The sequence below is a fragment of the Python bivittatus genome, unplaced genomic scaffold, assembly GCF_059951505.1.
Source record: "Python bivittatus isolate LINGU-HERP-01145 unplaced genomic scaffold, Pbiv_v1 ctg000030_np1212, whole genome shotgun sequence".
Classification (NCBI taxonomy): Eukaryota; Metazoa; Chordata; class Lepidosauria; order Squamata; family Pythonidae; genus Python; species Python bivittatus.
The window spans coordinates 4,053,707-4,077,043 of NW_028277031.1; the positions used below are offsets into that span (position 1 = coordinate 4,053,707).

The window sequence follows — 23,337 nt, forward strand, 5'->3', positions numbered from 1 at the left end:
TTGGCTATAAAATTCTTGCAGTCAGAATTTTCCCATTTTATTTTGTAGAGCACTGTTATGGGATTGCAGAGAATACGTATCCCGTTCATAATGCCTTGTATTACCTTATGTAAGAGGGAAGAAGGACAGCATAATCTATTGCAAACATTATCCTAAATTTTGACCCAATTCAACCTGCTATATAAAGCAAAATGTGAATATAATTGGATAAAAGAGCATGTGAGCCAGTGTGGTACCAAATGCTGCCCTGGATTTCAGTTTTCCTCACTGACTTGAGAGGGTGTCACAATAAAATCTCCTCTTCAGCATAGTTCTGGTTCTACAAGGATTTGACCAAGACCCGGGAGAAACTGATTTGCCTTGTGAGTTTGGTATTCAGAGTGTTCTGGAGAATTAGGCAGGTTAGAACCTGGACAGCTCCAATCTGAGTCTCCCAGACACCTTGACAAGGTAGAGGGAGTGCCAAAATAGCAGCTCTACAGAGTGAATAGTCAAGGCCTGTCTGGGGGCACTGCCTAAACTGGGGTTTGGCACGGCTGTATTTCTTTCTCAGTGGCCTTCAGATGCGTTTGGACTCCTCCGCTCCAACTTTACAGTTGAGAGAGTAGCCTTAAGGAGATATGAGGTTGCTGAGGGTTCTTACTCTAGCTGAGAAATCTGCACTTTGCTCTGGTTTTTGGAAGAATAATTCAGATGGCCTTCAGACTGCCCTTTTTTCACAACGGATCTCAGTCCTATTTGAAATTTGTGCAACCATGAGAGTCCTGAGGGTCCAGCTTTGTAACGACATCCCAGGATCGTGGACATGTGAGGGTAAAGGCTGGATATAAGCCAGAAATAAGGGAATATGAAAGGCAATCTTGTTTAGGGACTCCTCTCCACTCCCCCATCCCCAATCCAATGTCGTATCATAGAGCTCAATGAAATATAAGCGCTCTTTTCCCAGACCCGAACATGGCTCTGGTTTGGCGGTAGTTTGGGTCTCAAAGATTAAAATATTGTCTGATGTAGACCGTCTTTCACTGCAAGCAGCATGGAGCAAGCGTGTTGAATATCGCAAAGCAGGTTATTCAGAAGTATTTAACTGAACTGGCCAGCAAATCATCAGAGGGAACCAGATGTTAGATTAAAAGCAGAAGGAACCTGTTTGCAGTTTTAACTCAACTGGCTTACTTTTTTAGGCTGTATATATGATGCCTACAGAAGGGGACGACTCCTCGAAAAGTGTTCCTTTAGCGTTGCAGAGAGTGTTCTATGAACTTCAACATAGCGACAAACCAGTAGGAACTAAGAAGCTAACAAAATCTTTTGGGTAAGTGCTGGAAAGATTTCAAAGAGCTCTTCACAGCTAAGTGATTAACAGAGGTTTCTGTGACTTTTCATAAGTGGCTTTTCTGGCCTCTTAAATTATGTACAAAGCCTTTTGTGAGTGCAGATGGTACCTTATTAGGGCTGCAACAAAATTAAAGCATGTTTAATTGATTAACCATACAAATCTTAATCAGTGTATTGATTAAACTCGCATATAGGGAGAAACCGTGTTCCTTTTTTTAAAAAAAAAACTTGTTGGCTTAATTAGGAGGCATGTGCTTAATCACAACAATTAAACCTTTTTTAATCAATTAAACATTGCAGCACTACTTAGGTGCAGCACCTAGCGCACTCTGGCACTGAATAAATGTGGCTATGCCCTGTGGCCTGATGGAGGTGAGTAATTTGAGTTAGTTTTGTTGCATCTTAAACCAACGCCTGCAGCAAAGAAAGCCCCTTATTTGAAGTATTTAAAAGCCCATTACCAATATCCTGTCGTTCTCGAGCTTAACCTGGGGGAAGAAAGGAGCAGCCTTGATTCACAGGGGGAATTAGTTGGCGTTCATTACTTAACGTAACAATGAACTTCATGCTTAGGACATTGTTACGGAGCGTGGCCTTCCATAGCCTTCGTCCCCTGGCTGTGGATGGTTGCTTGATGGAAGGGATCCCAACACAGTTTGCATAACCCTGTGTTGAAGACAGAACTTTTTCCAGAACTTCCTGGAGAAAATTCCTTAACCAGAATCATTGTCTGATTCTTGAATTAGTCTGTAGTGCGTGCAGCCAGAGGAGATTGTGTCAGGTTTTCTCATGCAGAGCGTTCACAAGATTAACAGAGAGACTCTCATTTGTGGCCCATTGCCATTGCTTATGTTCATTCCCTTTTATTTATCATCATAGATCAACATTTGCCTTTTATTTGTAATTTGTGTTTGTTACAATGTATTTACTGTTTTGCTAAATACCTTTCTTAATTTCATGTAACATCCCGCTGGGTCAGCTGCACAGCCTCCTCGATGTAAGGTTAAGCTATAGTTGTGATTTTCTTCGCAACAGAAAATCGTTTTTGCAGCGTGTGTGCATGTGGCACACCGTTGTTGGGCAGAGCAGAGCAGAACACAGGCTTTGATGATTGGTTAAGAGATTAGCTCTGAAGCATTTGGGAATTCAGTTAATCATATTCTAATATGTCCTTTTTGTTTGCGCACTGGACCAGATATATTGATACTTCTGAGTTGCTTTCAAATGTTACCGTTTTGTAAGTAGTGTCTTTTGTTTCATTTTTAATAAAGATGGGAGACTTTAGACAGCTTCATGCAACACGATGTTCAGGAACTATGTCGAGTGGTATGTATTATTTCTCTTTATTTTCATCCAGGAGTATTGAACCTGAGACTCCTGTGCTTTATGCAGCCTCTGCCTAAAGAGTAATCATATTAACTCCTTACTTTTATTAACGGCGCTTCATTCATTCCAGCTGGATTGAATTGATGGGCTTTAAATTTTGTCTTGGTCCCATCCATTTCCTTATCCTGGCTTCACCTACTTTTTGGGGTGCAGCCTCCAGCATGTCACTCAAAAGCAAAAGAGGCCCCTGGCCTGAAAAAACGTGCAGATTGCTGGTTTGTAGAATGGATTGGCCCAAGGCGGTCGCCAGGAGTTGAGCTCAGATTGTTACGGTCCTAGCAGATGGCAGCCTCTTGGCTGATCCCAAGAAGCTAAGCTGTGATGGGCCCGGTTCCTATTTGGATGAGAGACCCCTGAGAAATATAGGTTAGACTGGGGAGGGAACGAGCCCTCCCAGAAGAAGGCTGTGGCAAACCATTTCCATACTGTTGCCAAGGAAACTATGTGAAATGGCTATGAGGTCACTTGGAGCGCAGTTTAGCTCAAAGCAGGCTTTACTTTGACAAGCGGGGAACCTATTTGGCAAGTGAAAAACCCAAGTATTGTGTAGACATGGTTTCCAGCAACTAGTGGCTGTTTATGCCTTTTTTTGAATTGAGAAGATGCCATTTTGAAGTCTTCAGAACCTGCAGCCAGAATTAAGACGAAACCCAAATAATGATCTGTTAGTGCCTGCACGAGAGGTTGCTGAGCACCTCTCTCTGCTGAGTTGTCGGAGACATAAAAATCGAATGCGTGCTCATGATTAATTCAGGCATTCTGTTTTCCTTCAGTTGCTTGATAATGTTGAAAACAAAATGAAGGGCACCTGCGTAGAAGGCACGATCCCTAAATTATTCAGAGGGAAGATGGTGGTACGTACTGGGCTCGTGGGGTGGAGGACAAATGCTCGTGTTGTTCACATGTCTCGATGTCCCACTCCCTGATTTTTATTTGCAGTCCTATATCCAGTGCAAACACGTAGACTATCGGTCTGAACGAATAGAGGATTATTATGATATTCAACTTAGTATAAAAGGAAAGAAAAATAGTAAGTATACATTGCCTTACATAAGAATTCATGTGCTTCAGTTAAGTCCTCCTTCTTCTGTGTAATTCAGTGCCTGATCTATCTTGTAGAAATCTCCTGACTCTTATTTACTTCCAAAATACCTTAGTTCAGATGGGGGCGGGGGGGGGGTTGTTCTCTTTCACGGCCTTGACTTCTCTGAATCCGTCGCATGAAGGGAATTGGAAACCGTCCCTGGGCCTCTGGCTCTCAAGGTCTGTTCAGCTTGCATTTTGCTTCCCTGCGAGAAATACGAGCTTCTGACCCAGGTTGTACCGCGCTTGTTTGAATGTAGCATTTCCACGTTTACTGCCTTGGAAGAGTGCCAGTTTAGAGGGGCTTGCGGGGTGGGGAGTGTCCTTTCAGCATAAGAACACAGTAGCATTCAGATAAGCGCGATCTCTCTGGATAGGATTTTCTTCCCAACCTGGTAGGAGATCTGTTCGCATTAGTCTTGCTGGTGGAGATTCACCTGTTTACAAAGTGAGTGTAATCCCCCCCCCCTCACATAGACGAAGTTATCCCTGTGGGCCAAAAAAAAAGAAAGAAAGAAATGCAGCGGGGGGGAAAGTATATATACAACAATGTCCCTTTAAGACCTGCGCCATAATGCGCACGGACGTGTTTCATACATCTTTAACGTGGAATTTATACGTAAAGCTCTTCTTCTTTGTCTCTCGTCTTTTTCAGTCTTTGAGTCTTTCATAGACTATGTTGCAGTGGAACAGCTGGATGGAGATAATAAGTACGACGCAGGAGAACACGGTTTGCAGGTATGCTAGCCTTCCCCGGGGTCCGTGAAATCCCATAAGCATAGCTTGCCAAAGCAGCTTGTTTGTTAGCAGTGCTTACAGCCTACCCCAGTTCTGAAGGCGACACACGGCAGCATACCCAACAACCACAAGGACAAACATAGCAGTAAAATCGGAAATCTGGAAGCTGAGGCCGGCAGCCTCAGTCAAATCACCCTCAGACTTAACTAACTTGCAGAATGTTAGTCAGGCGGGGACCTCCCGTGCTTCAAGGGGAAGAGGGCTTCCTAAGGGGGAGCATCCCAGACAAGGCCTGACTTCCTGTCCACGTACCTCTTGGGGCTTTTTGTGGATGAGTGGGACAGACAGGTGAGTGTAAGGTCACTCACCCCGTGGTCACTTTCCATTTGGATTATGCAACATGCCGTGTGTGGGGCAACCCTTGAAGACCGCCCGGCAGTTATAACTGGTTCAGAATATGGCGGTACACGCAATGTTGGACGCCCCTCAATTTGCCCATGTCACGTCACTGTTGCCCGAGCTGCGCTGGCTCCCAGTTCCCCTCTGGGTGCAATTCAAGGTGCTGTCATCACCCTGAAAGCCCTACGTGGCATGGGGCCAGGTCACTGCCTCTCCCTGAGGGTATCTGCCCGCCCCACCAGGTCAGATAGAGCGGGCACGCTCCAGGTCCCCTCCCTTAAATGCGGCCGTCTAGTGGGACCTGGGAAGGCTGCCTTTTCCGTAGCGGCCCCTGCCCCGTGGACACTCCCCACCCCCCGGCAATCCTGCAGACCCCCATTTAGCCTCCCGGAAGGCCCTGAGGAGCTGGCCCTTCCCCCAAGCGCTGGGCTAGAGAGAGACGGCTGCTTTGTTGGGGCATCCCAGGAGGATGACTGAGGCGCCCGGTTTTTATGGTTTTTGTAGTTTTATTGTTGATGTGAGCCTCCCAGAGTTCTTTTAAGATTGACAGCTGTACAAATTGATTGATTGATTGATTCTAGTGCTGCTCTGTATAGAGCTTTAAGGAGATGACCACCATTTTCAGTTTGGGTCTGGGAGCTGGCTGGCAACCAGTGCTGCAGCTTGAACGTGGGTGCTATTCTACACTGGCTGGGTCGCCCTACCAGCAATCTGACTACAGCATATAGTGCCAGCTGGGCCCCACCCTTCCATTCTGGTTGAAACCCACTGCTTCAGTGGATGATGCTAACACAGTTGTTCTTTCGTGTATTTGTTTCTTCAACACGCAGGAGGCAGAAAAAGGGGTAAAGTTCCTAACGTTGCCACCCGTGCTGCACCTACAGCTCATGAGGTTCATGTACGATCCTCAGACGGACCAGAACATCAAGATAAACGATAGGTAATATATGTATGAATGATTGTTGGAATTCTAATGTGGCCCTTAAATTTCTCCTGAGTAGATGAGGGTAACTTAGCACTATAGTTAGTCGCTGTACGTCGAAGTCATGATGCCGGGATGCGCGGTGATGCATGTGCAGCGCTAAAAAGTTTGTCTTCAGATCCCGGAATACTCTAGCTGGAATCTCATAAACTTTTCATGCTGCCTAAGTTATAACTGGCCTTAGAGCTTTCAGTGCTGGCACAAGGTGCACCTTAACCTCTTTGTACCGGCTGGAAACTGCAGTGAGGGAACTGCTGTCTTCCCCTGGTTTTGAAGAGGAGCCCTAATGCTACAGGGCATGCTTTCCGTAACAGATAGTCCCTGTCTTCTCCAGGTAGGGTTGGGAAACACTGCCACCTGAAATCTGGGAGAACCACTGGCAATTGATAAAAAAGACATACATGGGCTGGTGACTTGTGAATCAGCAGAAGGCCATCTCCTCTCCATATTCTGTCCTTTTGGCAAGTGGAATAAAAGCGTTCAGCTTCATTTGTGGAGAAATGGCCTCTTTAGCTTTTGCAACTAAAGCTGAGGCCTGTGCAGAACAGCTGAAATTGAGACATCTGCCGACACAATCTAATGTGAACGTTCATGGAATTAAGAAGATGGGGAAAAGATAATGCTGAAATTTTTCTGCGTTGGGTGGGGTGATTTCAGAGCCTGCATTAGGAAAACTTCTCTGTAGTAATTTTGGCAATACCTCACAGATTTCTTCCTTTCTTCCTTTCTTTTCATTTAATTCTCATTACAACTCCAGGCACTTGACAAACAAATACATGTAACAAAAATTCCGAAGTAAATAGAGATAAAATTTTATGGTAGCTGTACTTAATAAGAAACCCAGCAGTACAACTGATCTCTCAAAGATGATGCACTTATGTGTCGCACAGAACTTATTTTACTGCATATGTTTCCAAACAAACCTGTTCTTTCTAAATGAAGAAATAACCATGTGTAACTCCTTTTTTTCCATTTTTATAAAAGGTTTGAATTTCCAGATCAGTTGCCTCTGGATGAATTTTTGCAAAAAACTGATCCTAAAGATGCTGCAAATTATATTCTTCATGCAGTGCTAGTACACAGTGGTGATAACCACGGGGGGCATTATGTTGTTTACTTGAACCCGAAAGGGGATGGAAAAGTAAGTAATAGAAAAACAGTCATGTTTTTAACTGCAAATCCTTGAAATGAGGCACTTTGAAACTCAATGTTCTGTGTTAACGATTTTAACATCAGAAGTGAGATATTTTTTTCCCCACATAAAATATCTTGGAAATTGGGGAAGGTTAATGCTGAAGGTTTTGGAAAGGTTATAAAAATGCGTTTTATCAGATGTCAGTAAAAAAAACTGTGTGCATAACTTTAATAACCTGTAGTTCCTATTTAAATACGGCGGTTTTCTGTACTACCAAATATTTTTTAATATGCTAGATATTAAATTATTTTCTTTTAAGAAATAGCTGTGAAGTCTTCTATCTGTATGCTAACATTTAAGGTGGAAGAGAGATTTGAAATAATTCTAGTATAGAGCTTCAAGCAAAGAGAGGCTGGGTCAGTTCTAGGACTTCACCTTGGTTTGCAAAAGGTCCAGATTCAGTCCCAGCAACTCAAGAGAAACTCTAGAGTCAAACCTGAGGCTTGCTATTAGTCCGCGTAAACAGTTCTGAGCTAGTAATTGGGTCTCCTTGGTACAAGGCAGCCTGCAAAGCTTTAGCATCCCAAATTAGAATAATGTTGTCTCTGTTAAGTTTCTAATATTTAGAACATCAATGTTTTATTTGAACTCTTTCTGTGCGTTGCAATTTTTAAATTCATTTTTTTACTTTCACAGTGGTGTAAATTTGATGATGACGTTGTATCTAGATGTACAAAAGAAGAAGCAATTGAACATAACTATGGAGGCCATGATGATGACTTGTCTGTGCGACACTGTACCAACGCATACATGTTGGTTTATATCAGGGAGTCAAAACTAAGTAGGTATACATTTCATCAGTTCTACAGATTACTAGGATGTGGCCTTTGAAATGTAAAACAGACCTACATACTGACTTTCTCCAAGCCGTATTTAATAACTGTCTCACATATTGCACTTCAGAGAGCACGCTTGCAAAACTGCGATGTTGAAATGAAGGGAAGGCAAATGAGATTTACAATAAAAAAAAGTGTTAATTGTTTCTCTGATTACTTAAAGGATATATTTCATCCTAAGGTAGCATATGAAACTGCCACATGAGGTCCCAGGTTTCTTGTTATGAGAAAGGCAGAAACTCAGCATTTAAGAAGTCTAATTTCTGGTCACTCGCTTTCCCAAAGAAGAGTGAGAAATGGCTAGATGCCACATGGTCTCCATCTGAAGGGTAATATTGGGCATTTCTCTATAGCAAATATTCCCAAAGTTTGGAATATTTCTTACTAAAAGGGTTTGAGATTTAACATTTGGCTATTGCACTCCATTTTGGAGTAGTTAAAAAAGCCAGAAGCCAAAATAATCTGCTTTTAAATTATAAAAGCAAATATTTTGCTAATCATTGCAATAAATACAAGATTTAAGCTATTGGCTGCCTCCCTCTGGGATCCAGAATGAACTTATCTGAAGTTCTGTTTGTTGTTTTTAAAGTTATCTCTCTTTCTCCAGACAAAGGCATGCACAGATAATGTGGGTGGCATATTGAGTACAGAAAGATTTCTAAATCCTACCGAAGAAGATGCTGTCCTTGAGAGATGCAAGAATTTAAAAATTATGACGTGCTTGGCAGTCTTGCATCATGGCATAATGATGTCAGTTGGGGCAATACTTCATGGAATCTGTAATCCTGACAGTTATAAAGAAATGATAAGCTTAATAACATTACAAAGGAATATTGTGCTGTAGTGTTTAAAAGATTAGTAACTGTATAAATAAATAGTCTAAACTGAAGAGTGAAATTTCAAATACTAAAGTTCTTTCTAGCAATCCACCAGTGCAAATGGACAGTTTACCATGTCTGACAGGAAACTGACTCTCTGAACAATTGCAAACAACCCCTCTATTGTGATACTATTTGTATTGTGCCCAAAATGGAGAGGCGGGGGGCTAATAAATTCTGCTTTCTTGTAGAAGCATATGAAGCTGCCTTAGGCGAGAATCAGGCCCATGGTTCACCTAGCACCACTTCCTTTCTCATTGGCACTTTCTCGCCAGAATCCGAAGCAAGGACTTGTTATTTGCATCTCAAGGCAACTGACCAGCCTCAAGCTGTCATTTACTAATGAGAGTCCTTGTTAGACAATATCTCTGCCACAGGGGAAAAAAAATCAGAAGAAAAACCTGTATTTTCCAGAGACTACGTTAAATGCTAAGTTTATAGACTTTTTAAGCAGTTTATCAGCATTCTAAGGTGGCTGTGTATTACTGTACCAGAAATTCTGGTCCTTGTTACCTAAGAGCAGTTGTTTGTTAAATTTATATAGCCACCCATCTCATCACTGGGCAGCTTACAAAGTTAAAAATCCAGACAATACAAAATCAACCAAAAAGTAACTGCAAAAATCATTAACAAGAAGAGAACTGTTAAAACTGTAAAACCGTAATCAGTGGTAGAGCACCATTCATTTTCCTAAGAGTACAACCACTTAGCAGACTCTCTAGCAACATCACCGGGTCCCCAGGCCAGATGGCAAAGCCGTGTCTCCAGGCCCTTCTGGAAGGCCAATAAAGTTGGGGGCAATCTGACCTCGGGGGAGTGATGTTCCAGAGGGCGGGAGCTAGAGCAGAAGAGGCTCTCCTCCTGGGTCCCATCAGATGACATTCCTTCTTGGACAATGCCCGCAACATTCCCTTTCACACGGGACGGGTAGTTGTGACTAGAGTGAAGCAGTCCCTCAAATACCCCAAATATATATAAACACTCAATTAAATAGCTATGCTCAAATCGTTGGCTGCTTTGATCACTTTTCTGCTGTTAAAACTCCACTAGTCTAATGTTGCGTTTCTTGCAGGTGAAGTTTTGCAAGCAGTCACAGATCATGATATTCCTCAGCAGCTAGTGGAACGATTGCAGGAAGAAAAAAGAATAGAGGCCCAAAAGAGAAAGGAGAGGCAAGAAGCCCATCTCTATATGCAAGTGCAGGTGAGTTTTGAGAAGGAACTCCCCTGGATTTTCTGTGGTATTTCTGTTCATTTTCCCTTTGTTGGAGCTCATTCTCACTCTGTCCATCTGGATGCAGTCATTCTAACCTGTCCTAATAACAGAACTGGTAAGGCTAAAAGCATCCCTAACTCTGATTAGGTTTATGGCTCAATGGAGTCTTGAAATTCCCACCCAAGATCTAGTACCTTTGTGACACTGTGCAAGAACTCGCTGTAGGACTTCAGTAAAAGCCATGGAAGTTGAGCTGATGTATCTTTATCCAGGTTGGTGTCCTACAGCCTCCATCCTCTTCAGCTGGCATGTGGTCCAGCAAATCTAAAAGGCACTGACGTATGCAAGGCAGACTTCTTGCATTTTGATCAGAGTCTTCTCTTCCCCAGTACCTAGTCAGTCACAGTCGAACATTTTTCAGAAGTGCTTCCTGTTAACAGAAACTAAACATCTTGGCTTTAGTTTTTTTCTTTACAGTTACAATATTAAGTACACTTCATGCATTTTTTCTCAACTTCTTAAAGTAGCTCACACCCCCACTTACATTTGGTACTAAGCGGAACATAGTTAATGTAGAACTAAGACCAACCAACTGGGAGAGTTAGATAGTTGATGCGTATCAGTCAGTACAGGTAATAGTAAAGTACCTCTCATTGTAGATATTGTAGGAGGAGAGTTGTGTTAGCCTATGGTAGCCTAAAATCAGGAGGAGTCAGGAAAGCTCATGCCTGTCTGAAAAGGTGCTACCAGACTCCTCCTGAGTACCTGTATCGGTTGATGTATTCTGCTTCAAATGTCTGCGTTGTATCCATTTTTGCTGTGCACTTCCTAACTTCGTACAGAACCCTTTTCTTCTGCATTGATGGAGGGATGGTGGTAGTTGGGGCTTTAAAGGTACAGTCCACCTTGCCTGTTTCTGCCTGCCTCAGTGAGCCCTCTTGTGTTTGGGGGCTGCAAAGTGCAACCCACTTCATTTGCATCTGCCTCATGCTGGAGCAGCCAGGCAGCCTTTGAGTGACTATGGCCTGCTGGGCAGAAGTTAGTGAAAGGTGTTAGCTCAGTTATGGCTCTGAATCTGAGTTAGATCTTAGCATTTGCCCCCCAAAGGAGTTGGACAGTAACTTCAACCTGGAACATGGATGCTTGACTTCTAGGGTACCTGTCCATGCGGAAAATAGGAAAGACTCCCATTGTGATCTATGTGGTTTCAGTAACCAAATGTATGTCTAATTTCAGATAGTAACAGAGGACCAGTTCTGTGGCCATCAAGGCAATGACATGTATGATGAAGAAAAAGTGAAGTATACAGTGTTCAAAGTGTTGAAAAATTCCACATTGACAGAGTTTGTTCAAAACCTTTCCCAAACAATGGTGAGTTCCGCAAGGGCGGGGGGGAGGGGGGTTAGTCCCTGACTTTTTGCAAAGAATAATTTGTCCTTTGGGCACTGAAGACCTGACACTGACCTGGCCATGACTGATCTTTCTCCAGTCAGCATGTTTTCTTTTCTCTTTTAATTTGGTAGGGCTTCCCGCAAGACCAGATACGGTTGTGGCCAATGCAAGCTCGGAGTAATGGGACAAAAAGACCGGCCATGTTAGACAATGAAGCTGATGGCAATAAAACTGTGAGTACACATTAGGGAAGAAATATTACTTTTAAAGTCTTGTCTGGTTCCAAATTAGTTAATGTAACCTATTCTCTGTCATTTCTCTGCATTTGTCTAAGATAGATGCATAAAAGATGCACATTTACATTTGTGCATGTAAAATACTATTGTATTGAAAAATACATGACAAATGCTGCTGAGCATACACTAAATGATTGTTCTGCTTAAGAAAGTGAAGTAGATACAAAGGTTCGTTTTGTTCAATCTTTTTTTTCTTTCTCTTTTTCTAAGTAACCTAAATAGCATTTTCAGTTTCTAGATTGAGAGCCGGTGTGGTGTAGTGGCTAAAGGCACCGGTCTAGAAACTAGAGATTGTGAGGTCTAGTCCTGTCTTAGGTGTGAATCTAGCTGGGTGATTTTGGGCCACTCTGCCTCTCTCGAGCCCTAAGAAGAATGCCAGGATTTGTCCAGGAGTCAAGACTGACTTGAAAGCATTTAAAAACAAAACCCAAAGCCCTTGATTATGCTAGATGTCCAAGGCCTTCCTCCCCCAGGCTATAGCAAAATTTGGAGTCAAGGTTTCTAACATTCACATGCAACGTTGAATTATTTAAAATATTTTAAAGCTGCTTTTCTTCAAATGATGTGGATGTAATATTATGTGTTCTATACTCTGTTTTGCATTCCATGTAGTGTTACTTATTTCTCCCTCCTTGGTTAATCACTCACAGATGATTGAGCTCAGTGACAATGAAAACCCGTGGACAATATTCCTTGAAACAGTAGATCCAGAAATGGCTGCTACGGGGGCAACGTTACCCAAGTTCGACAAAGACCGTAAGTCCTGTGGCCGGTTCCTTAAGACCCTGCGAGTCTCGTGCTGAAGGGAGTTATTTGTAATATAATATGGACATCTTCCATTCCATAGAAAAGTCAGTGTTTTAGATTGTTGGTTTTTGCAGCTGCTTTTATTGATGAAGTGACTTCCTGGTAGTATTGTATCAATTGACCTTTCCCCAGCCAGGATGAACCTGCTTACCTGAAAGTCCTCATCTAGTAAAAATGTTGTTCAGTCCATTGAAGTCTTTGGGAGTCTAAAGCAATATTTCTCAACCTTAAGCATCTTTAAGTTGTATGGACTCCCAGAATTCTGGGAGTTGAAGTACACACATTTTAAAGTTGGCAAGGTTGAGAAACACTGGTCAAAAGGAGCCCTATGGATAGCCTGCTCTTGACCCACAGTTCCAGCTTTTGAAGCCCCCTCCGCCCATGTTTGGTGAACACCAGTGGAACAGTTTCATACCACTTTAAGGCAAGAACTCAACCAAGGACCCCAAGCTCTTCAGCTCATTGACACCTTCATCAATTTTCCAATTGTTCATCGGCCCCCAAACAACTCAAGACCGCTCTCTCTGACAGCTGACCATCCAACCCTGGGTAACACTGTCTTGCTGCTAGCCACCTCACCTCCAGGACTAGGGGCTGGCATGGAGCTTTACAGAAACCCCTCCATTGACCCCAAACAACTTTCCATCATTTGTCAACCTTCTATTGAACCCCCCAGCCATTTACTGGCCCCCTTTTGACCCTCAGATATTTACTGACCCCCTGGATAGTCCCTTGGGGGTCAGTATTGACCACTTTGGGGAATCCTGAACTAGACCAACAGTATAGTGTAAACCCTAAAAATAAGCTTAAAGCAGCTTTTTTTTTTTCTTTATAAGAGAAGAGGTCGAAGAGAGAAGAGAATGGACATTCCTAGACTGATCCTTTAAACTGCACGATAGTTCCTAGACTGATGAGCTGAAAACAGAAAAAGAAGGGATGTTTCAAGCTGGGTTTTGATCAGAAATAGTGATGGGCCCTGGCTCTTGTCTCATTCTGCTAGAACATGATTTGCTTTTAAAAAAATGTTTTAAGAGTGAGCAGACTAATTGTACTTTTATTGCAAGTACCATTAAAATTGGCTGTATGACTGATGATCAATCACTTCAGAAAGATAGGAGCCTGATCTGAATAATTAAATCTCAGACATTTGCCTTACTGTATTTTATACTATACAAAACAAAATCAGTTCAAATAGATACAAAAACAGCTTGAACACAAATTGAGGTTTTGTTCTCCTCTGAAAATAGTCATTTCTTCCTGAACTTGTAGATGATGTAATGCTGTTCCTGAAAATGTATGATCCAAAGACACGGAGTTTGAATTATTGTGGACACATCTACACACCCATATCCTGTAAAATACGTAAGTTTTTGATTGGCCTGTCACTCCTAAGAGCACACTAAGAATTACGTTAGGTCAAAAGAAAATCCCTTCTTGCCCCATACCCCATCCCCACAAGCAGTTGGCATAATAAAGTACTGTAGTTGCAGATCATGTATGTGTCTGAACTCATTCAATACAGGTCAGCAAACATTACACCTGTGTGCTGAATCTTAGTGGGAGGTGGGGGCAACTAATTTTGACCTATAATTTTGATTTCTGAGCTAAACTATAACAAGAAATAATTAAAGAGATTTCTAGACGCACTGTTTTTTGATAGTAGCAAAAGTTGCAATGTGTATATTTTTTCTGTTCTTCCTCCAAAGGTGACTTGCTGCCAGTCATGTGTGAAAGAGCAGGATTTCCCCAAGAATCTAATCTTATCCTCTATGAGGTTTGGGGCATTTATTTTTTTTGTCATTAAACTAGAATTATTCTTTGAGAAACTTAGCTTGGAAGAAAATAGGTTGAATGTTACAAAATATTATCATAGTTAACAAATGTCTTTACAGCAAATTAAACTTTAAGCAATCCAAAATTGAACAACTTTCTTGTAAATGAAAGTCTACATTTTTTCCAAATCTTGGATTGAATTGCAAGTTTGGTAGTTTTTCCAAATTACATTCTCATCAATGATTTAAGTTTTTTAGAAGAATTGTTGTTTTTTTAAAAGAAGGTATAAAGGAGTGAAACTTGCATGGAAATTAGTGCATTTAAACTTCTAGGACTGTTGTTAAAATCAGACATGCCAAATTTTTTGAGTTTGAAATGGGTTGCTTTAACCTCAGGGAAGCATTTCAGTGGTGTCCTGGTCTTCCTGGAAGTGTTCAGGGCTCTGTCCACAAACCAGTAAGGTCAGACAGCCACTGGACTATTTCCTGTGAGGTTGGAATAGCCACTTTGAACTCTGAACAATTATTTTGCATCCAAAACATTTTGCACACTCCTAGGAAAATGGTCATTTCTAACGGGTATGTTAAAACTAACGTGATAACACATAGCGAGAGCTCTACCACTATGTATACACTGCTCTCATGCTTGTTATGAATGCTTATTATGGGCAATAGATTCTCATTATTATTGCTTATTGAATTTTATGTTCAAAACTGGTATATAGGGCTGGCCCTAGTGACTCACATACTAATTTCAAGATGGGCGATATTATAACATGCTGTCTGTGGGGTGGGTCAGGAAGCTACAGCTGGTGTGAATCATATGGCAAGGTTGCTAAAGGATTTTGTTGCTTTAAGGGAACTGCAATGTCAAGCTAAATTCAAGTTCCTTATATCCTTCCCCAAGGAATTAAGGCCTCCTTGAAGGTGTCCTATTTGCTGTGTCCAAACTTTATAAGCATCTGGTGCAAACTGAGATACAGCTGTTCACCCAGGCCTTCAATTAAATTTGGGCTACTACAACTTACTGTTCTAATATTGATGATCTGGGTTCAGCCAAAGCCAAAAAGATGTTTCAGAGTGGTTGTGGTTGCCAATCAGCCCCAAGAAAATATACATTTTTGTTAAGGAGGTACCCACAGAGTATGAAAAGTTGCTTTAGAGTTGGTGCAAATTAAGTGCTTCCTTAATTCAAAACATGTCTTCCTGAAATCACACAATTACTGTGTGAACTTAGGAAAGCATGCAGGTTCTTTGACAAGGCACCAACAATGTGAAGCGTGCATGTCACTGCCCACTCTGAAGCACCTCTAAGTCCCCACCCAGAAATATCAGCAGAAGGGAGTGTGCTGGAAAGGAAGGATAGTGCAATTCTACTCTTAGATGCAGCAGTGAATTAGGGACTGCAGTAAATTATAAATGAAAGCAGTTTTGTGGCACATAACAAATGTTAATATTGCTTAAGATGTCCTGAATTATAGTTGACAGTATACAGTTTACATACATAGGGTGTTATGCTGAAATAAACACACACATACACACGCATGGAGGAAGGGAGGGAAGGAGGAAGGAAAGATAATAGCATCAAAAGAAATTAAAAGAAGGAGCTATAGATGCTGCTATGATTCCTTTGCCTCTGTTAATCTGTGTAATTGAAGTTCTACTTTAAATTTTTACAATATTTTTGCTCAGTGGTCTTCTTGAATACAGACAAAAATAATATTTGGTAATACATCATCAGAAAAAGTTATGCCACCATAAATTTGTCAGTGGTATAAGAACCTCAATTGGTTTTAATGCAGCAGAATAACATAGCTAAATCTCTGAAAATGAATCACATCCTTAGTAGCTGCTTAGAACCCAGAATCAAGATTCTCAGTCTTCCTTAATCAGATTTAGGGAAAGGGGAATTGGGTTATAGAATTCTTCGCAACTTTCTTTACTTTAGCACCAAATTTAAGTTCATTACACTGGTGATACTTTGAATGTGCAGGTTTCCTGTGCTTGTACTGTTATCCAAACTGCCATTTTTCTGGATTATGAGAAACCCATCGTAAAATGTTTCTAAAAGAGACTTACGGAACCTTAGAGGCTGGGGTTTTTTTCTTTCCAAAATAGAAATCAGATTGATCCCTAAGAGCTAATGCCAGAATACATTTTTTAGTGTTTATAACTCAGAACTATCTTCAGGGCGTGGCTTGTGTACATTTTTATCCTTCATGAATAATGGTTAAAGGTACTTGTATGACTCAGTAGACTGATGTAGCTGAGTATATGCAATCTTTATTTGGGATTGAAAATCAACTATTTTAATTGTGACGTCTGATCATTGGTCCCTTAACTTCTTGGTTTGTTTGTTTCAGGAAGTTAAACCGAATTTAACAGAGAGAATTCAAGACTATGATGTTTCCCTCGACAAAGCTCTTGATGAACTCATGGATGGTGACATCATTGTATTTCAAAAGTAGGCTTGCAACCATTTTTGCTTCAAGAGCTCTGAAAAACATTCAGCCCCATATCCTCCCAATTTAATGCCCTTCAGATGTGTATAGCTTCCATAACCCCCGGCAGCCCAGTCAGTATGGGTTCAGAGGGTCTGGTCCAACACATCTGAAACCACCAGTTAAGAGAAAGCTGGGTTAAATCTGTGATGGGATGTGCAAAGCATTGCAAACTTGAAGCATTCTGAATTCAAAACAAACCATTTCAAGTGATCCAGTCTGGTTGGCGGGGGGGAACCTCACATCCCATGGGATTTAGACTGTTCCATTGGAGAGAAAAATGGGTACTTTTGCAAGAAGCCCTTCAGCCCTCATTTGTTTTTGTCCTAGGACAAGTATAGGCTATATGTGAGTGCCACCCAACGTAACTTCTTACAACAAACAGTGGGAACAACAGGCATACTTTTTGTACCCCGCCTATTCAAAGTTTAATAGCATTTAAAATAAAATTTAAAAATTATCCCCTTAGTTTTTCTGTAGTTAACTGGTAGGTGGCAGGAAGGGTGGACTTACTACAGCTTTTAATATTGGGCCTTAGTACAGAAACTGAAGGAGCAAGGGTTTGTTTCAAGTACTTATATACCATTTAGTGAAACACTCCACATTTCTCAGATTTCATTCTAGTGGGATGCAGTTCACTTGAAATATTCTGGCAGAGCATTCTGAGTCAGTTTTACTCAAAACAAAATGTTCATCCTATTTTGTCCTTGCTCGTAATCTGTGAAGTTTTAGTTGAGTAATCCGCTGTGTTGTCTGGCTACAATTTGTATTTGTAATTATTTATTTGCAAAATTCTTTCAAAGAACAGTTCACTCTCATTTTTATCCTTTCTAGCATGCGTGTATTATTTTAGTAAACTGTTCATTGTTAAAAATTACTTTATATAACACAGCTCTGTTCAGTCGGACAGAATAATTTCTAAAGGTTGACAAAGAGCTGAAAATTTTTATCATCTTTTCAGTGTTTCAACAATTTTTTTGCAGTTAAAATGTCTATTTTTTTTCCTGCTTGCAAGGGATGACCCTGAAAATGACAACAGTGAACTAGCGACAGCAAAAGAATACTTTCGAGATCTCTATCACCGAGTTGATGTCATTTTTTGCGATAAAACTATCCCCAATGATCCTGGTTTTGTTGTCACATTGTCCAACAGAATGAATTATTTTCAGGTATTTATTCCCTTCTCAAGCACCTCTGCTGGTTCAGATAATGTGATACAAATTACAATCATAATATCTGAATCACTCATTGTTTACCAAAATTCAGATCACTTTCTCTTCTCTTCTGTTTTTTTTTTAAATCTTCTCAGGTCGCAAAGACAGTGGCCCAAAGGCTTAATACTGATCCTATGCTACTGCAGTTTTTCAAGTCCCAAGGGTAAGAGATGTTGATCAAATATGTCATTTGGTTAATGTTGTAGCATAGGTGCTGAAAACTGCAAATGTGAGAGAATGGCTGCTCATGTATAATCCTGATCCCAAGCATCAGCATGCTGGAGTCCCAGATTTGGGGAGGGAACGCCAGGTGTGCACAGAAGGGAACTTGCAACATTTTGCACAGCTGGAAATTTGCTATCAGGTTACAGGTAGTCCTCGACTTGCAACGACAATTGGGACTGGAATTTCCATCACTAAGCAATGTGGTTGTAGAGCACAACTGTATCATTTAGCGACGCAATCCCTGCAGTCCTGGTTACCATCATTAACTGAACCCCATGGTCGTTAGGCGAGGCAACTTCCTGCCAACTTCCCACAACCAGTCAGTGGGGAAACCGGCAGGAAGTTGCAAATCCCAGGCCTGCAGGCAGGTAAGTGGCTGCTGCCAGGTGTGGGAGGGAGCAAGGGAGTGCAGGGGAGGGTGCGAGGGGGTGCATGGTTTGGGGAGGGTGCATGAGTGGGGAAGATTACCACAGCGACTTGCAACCTTCCCTGCCAACTTCCTCATTGACTTTCTGGGGAAGCCAGGAGGGAATGTTGCAAATGGCGATCATGTGATCTCAGGGTGCTTGGCAAACAGTCATAATTGCGAGCAGGTCACCAAGCACCCAGACGGTCATAACTCCAAGGACAAGTCATAACCACCATTTGTTCAGCACCATCATAACTTCGAATGGTCGCTGAACGAATGGTCATAAGTGAAGGACTACCTGCAATTTGATTTTAGTTCATACTACAATAGGTAGTATTCGATCCTGGTACAATTAATATCCTTAAACATTCTTTCCAGTGCATCTCCAGTCTGCAAAGATGTACATACTTTTAAATAGCAGGATTTTTAAAAAATGTTTTCCACAAGGTGGTAAACCAATGTTGATTCTGGAAAACTGGTATATATCCCCCTGTTTATTCTAGGGGCAGGGAAAAAAATGTTGAAGACTGATTACAAAAAAAATCTAACAAAAAGCTGTGCAGAAAGTATTTTAAAGTGAAATTTCCTTCCTCTTCCCCCCCCCTTTCTTTCTTTCTTTCTTTCTTTCTTTCTTTCTTTCTTTCTTTCTTTCTTTCTTTCTTTCTTTCTTTCTTTCTTTCTTTCTTTCTTTCTCTCTCTCTTTCTCTCTTTCTCTCTTTCTCTCTTTCTCTCTTTCTCTCTTTCTCTCTTTCTCTCTTTCTCTCTTTCTCTCTGTCTGTCTGGTTTTTAGTTACAGGGATGGTCCAGGTAACCCTCTGAGACATAATTATGATGGAACTTTAAGAGATCTCCTGCAGTTCTTCAAACCCAGACAACCTAAGAAACTTTATTATCAGCAGGTAGGAGCTTTATCAGCAGGTAGGGCCATATGCAGGAAGGAACAATTGGCTTGTTTTCAGAATGATTAAACCGATGTCTTTTTTCCCCAAATCTCCATAGCTTAAAATGAAGATCACAGACTTTGAAAACAGGAGAAGTTTTAAGTGCATATGGCTAAACAGCCAATTTAGGGAAGAGGTAAGTCATGCCCTTTCCCATGCTGTGGTGTTCAGAATGGTCAAATAGCAAGTTTTATTCAATTTTTAAATTCATGTTACTCATCTACTCACATAACAAAGTACAAAACGTTTTCTAATTCCAGAATGTTGGTAATAAAAAAGTATTTGAGGAACAAATCAGAATTTTTATCTGCATCAGTTTCTCTGTTATTACTTAGCTTTTCAGCTCCATATATGAACTAATTGAATAATTGCTCAACAGTGTTCTAATTTCACACGTCTCTTTTTGTTTGCACAAAAGGGGTAATTAAACCAGCTGTTCCATTTTGATACAATACTTCTGCAAGCCCTGTTGGAAACACTGGAGCATCTATATGCCTGGTGGCCTGCTTTCATTTTAGTGATGCTTGTGTAGGGAAGGTACTTGATAAGTTTTAGCATTTGGATATAACTCCAAGAACCTATACCTTCTAAGTTTAATTTCCTTTTGCACCTCCTGGCAATTAATTATTGGCTGGCTGTTTTCTCCCCCTTCCTCTCTCTCTCTCTCTCTCCTTAACTTTGTTTAGGAAATAACACTATATCCAGACAAGCATGGATGTGTGCGGGACTTACTAGATGAATGTAAAAAAGCTGTAGAACTTGCTGAAAGAGGTTCAGGGAAATTAAGGCAAGTGTGTTCTTTACTGAATTGAAAGGTTTCCCTCCTCCCCCCGCCCCCCAGAAGGCTACAGAAAATGGAAAGTGTATTTAAACAAACTAGCAAAGCCAAATCTTAATTTGATTACAACTTGAAATGGTTGATGGTATTCCTTATCTTTCCTGGGGTTCATTTGATCAAAGTACTATTGTAAAAATGTATATAGAGCCACATCTTAATGCATTTTATTTAAAGTGATCTCACCTCCTGTGTAAGTTCTGTCACAAGAAAGAGAACTTCCTCAGGAGTTCAGTTATGAGTTACCAAGTGTTCTTACACCATCTTTCTCCTGTTAAGGCTGCTAGAAATTGTAAGCTACAAAATCATTGGTGTCCATCAGGAGGATGAATTATTAGAGTGCTTATCGCCAGCAACAAGTCGGACATTTCGAATAGAGGTCAGTGTTGAGACAATGTGAAGTGTGACTATCTGAGCACTGTCAGATCCTTGGAAATGATGGGGCCGTTGGCCCAAGCAGATTTCATGGCTGGGTTCCTCCTTTTAATCCAAATGTGATTTGTTTGATTTTTGGCTTGTCAAGATGCACGAAGGTCATAGTTGGCAGGTGAATTACCCATTTCCTTTTACTGCAGTTGAGAAGACCCAGTAATTCCCAGTGGGTCCTACCACACTTACAGAGTACAGGGGTCCATGTAAAAGCTTGCATACCATGAGGCAAGATGGGAAATAATTTTTACATTATTAGGAGAGAGGAGACTTGAGTGAAGCGTAGGATAACCTCACAAAGATGTACTCCTGCAGGCCTCATTGAAATGAACAACAACTGTAGTAAAGCTGCTTCAGGAGAATTGTTGCTTAGATCAGTTTCTCAACCTCAGCAACTTTAAGATGTGTGGAGTTCAACTCCCAGAATTCCCCATGCTGGCTGAGGAACTCTGGCAGTTGGAGTCCAAAAGTTGCAAAGGGTGAGAAACACCGGGTTAGACTGTATGTGCTTTGTATTAATTTGTTTCAGGAGCAGGTGGCAGTTTGGTTTATCTGCTTCAAGGACCGAGATCCTTAGACCAGATTTGTACTGATCCTGTACATCTGACACTACAATGCAGCAGCCCTTTAAAGAAAAAAGGAGGCGCTTCCCCTCTTCAAAAAAAGAAAAAAAAACATGCTGGCAACTTTTTCCAGGAGACAGCAGGCCAAAAAACTGTAGTACAGGTAGTCCTCGACTTATGACTATCTGTTCAGCGACTGTTCGAAGTTATGGCGGCCTGCACCCAAGGTTAAGACTATTGCGGCATCCCTGCGGTCACGTGATAAAAATTCAGGCGCTTGGCAGCCTGCCCACACAACCACAGGGGTGCTTGAACTCCCCCCACCCGCCTATTTTCCCCCCATCTCTGCCCTTTTGGGTACCCTACATCCTGCCTTGTGGGGCAACAAGCAGCCCCTGAGCCGTGGTGTGCCAAAAAGCCGTCTTGGCTGTGCCCGCAAATTGGAACTGCAGGGGAATTGCAAGGAAAGGATCCAGCGGAACTGAGCCACACTGGGGTCTGACTTTGCCACCCCACTCCTCCCTGCGCTCCCTCATCCCTCTTCACAACCCTCATTCGCCTGTTTGGTTTTTCCAGGATAAAAGCAGCAGCGCCCCCCCCCCAACCCTGTCGTTACTCTAAGTCTGCAGGCAATGGCTTCCCCCCTTAAAAAAAGCTGCCGCCAGAGGAAGACCCGAAGGAACAAGGCAAACTGGATGGGAGCCCGAGCTCCACGCTTCCTCCCCCCACCCAACCCTCCAATTTGGAAGAAAGACCTCAGAGAGGGTTCAGGCTTTGGGTTTCTCACAGGCAACGAGTGTGCAAACACAGGTTGCTAGCAGAGCAAACACAGCCTCCCGCACGGGGCTCCATTTCCGCAAGGACCGTCGCCACCACCGTATTTGTCTCCCCATCCAAGGGGAGAGCGCCTGTCCCTAAAAGGCCACACTCTGGTGCGGATTCAACTCCTGCAAGGTGCTTCCTGGGCAAATGCTCTTTGGTGTCTTTTTGTGCTGTGGAGAAAAAAAGTAAAAAGCAGCCACGGGTCAGATTCTCCAGCTACACGTGGCTTTTGGCCTTCCCCATCGGCCGGCATTCTTATTTGTGTTCGCCGGAGAAGCTGAGCCGTGGCTGCTTTTTACTTCTACATTCCTTTGGGTCTTCCTTTGGTGGCAGATGTTTTTTTTGGGGGGGGAGCCATTGCCTGCAGAATTAGACTAATGATAGGGTTGGGGGGGCACTGCTGCATCCTGGAAAAACCCAACAGGCGAAGGAGGGTTGTGAAGAGGGGTGAGGAGGCGCAGGGAGGAATAGGGTGGCAAAGCCAGACCCCAGTTTGGCTCAGTTCCGCTGCATCCTTTCCTTGCAATTCCAGACAGTTCCAATCTACAGCTGCTTGCCCCCCCCGCAAGGCAGGGTGCAGAGTGGCCAAAAGGGCAGAGATGGGGGGGAAATAGGCGAGTGGGGCTGGGAAGAACCAAGCCCAGAATGGCTTGGCTTGGAGTGGGTACTTGCTTAACAACCCACAGTTCTCGGTTAACGATGGTAACTGGGAGTGCTAGGATTGCCATTGCTGACCAATGTGGTCATGTGACATCTCACTTTATGACCGCATCGCTTAGCGATGGAAATTCCAGTCCCAATTGTTATAAGTCGAGGACTACCTGTATAACATTATTATTTTTTAATGTCTGGTTTTATAACTATATTTATGTTTTTTAGTATGTTGTAAGCTGCCCAGAGTCCCCCATTGTGGGGAGATGGGCGGGGACAAATTAAATAAATATAAATAAATAAATAAATAAATAAATAAATAAATAACATCTCTCTCCAGACCATTTGATTGATTGAATGGCACAAGTAAACTTTTGATACCATCAAATCTCTTCATCAGGCTAGAGATTACCAAAATAAGTTAAAAAATAAA

General features: G+C 41.9%; 1 protein-coding gene across 2 annotated transcripts in view; it reads left to right on the forward strand.

Annotated features, from left to right (window-relative positions):
- USP7 (ubiquitin specific peptidase 7) overlaps nucleotides 1–23,337 on the forward strand; it is a 71,973-nt gene that overhangs the window by 44,708 nt on the left and 3,928 nt on the right. The window contains exons 7-27 of one of the 2 annotated variants that reach the window (XM_088152846.1): nucleotides 1,182–1,312; nucleotides 2,607–2,661; nucleotides 3,495–3,575; nucleotides 3,661–3,751; nucleotides 4,460–4,542; nucleotides 5,772–5,881; nucleotides 6,908–7,064; nucleotides 7,755–7,899; nucleotides 9,905–10,035; nucleotides 11,284–11,418; nucleotides 11,571–11,672; nucleotides 12,386–12,491; nucleotides 13,812–13,904; nucleotides 14,249–14,316; nucleotides 16,678–16,778; nucleotides 17,831–17,984; nucleotides 18,125–18,192; nucleotides 19,454–19,562; nucleotides 19,663–19,740; nucleotides 20,291–20,391; nucleotides 20,719–20,818. In XM_088152846.1, the coding sequence (XP_088008972.1) occupies nucleotides 1,182–1,312; nucleotides 2,607–2,661; nucleotides 3,495–3,575; nucleotides 3,661–3,751; nucleotides 4,460–4,542; nucleotides 5,772–5,881; nucleotides 6,908–7,064; nucleotides 7,755–7,899; nucleotides 9,905–10,035; nucleotides 11,284–11,418; nucleotides 11,571–11,672; nucleotides 12,386–12,491; nucleotides 13,812–13,904; nucleotides 14,249–14,316; nucleotides 16,678–16,778; nucleotides 17,831–17,984; nucleotides 18,125–18,192; nucleotides 19,454–19,562; nucleotides 19,663–19,740; nucleotides 20,291–20,391; nucleotides 20,719–20,818 (2,199 nt within the window). The remainder of the gene's footprint in view (nucleotides 1–1,181; nucleotides 1,313–2,606; nucleotides 2,662–3,494; nucleotides 3,576–3,660; nucleotides 3,752–4,459; nucleotides 4,543–5,771; nucleotides 5,882–6,907; nucleotides 7,065–7,754; nucleotides 7,900–9,904; nucleotides 10,036–11,283; nucleotides 11,419–11,570; nucleotides 11,673–12,385; nucleotides 12,492–13,811; nucleotides 13,905–14,248; nucleotides 14,317–16,677; nucleotides 16,779–17,830; nucleotides 17,985–18,124; nucleotides 18,193–19,453; nucleotides 19,563–19,662; nucleotides 19,741–20,290; nucleotides 20,392–20,718; nucleotides 20,819–23,337) is intronic. The other variant, XM_088152852.1, reaches the window with a different exon arrangement.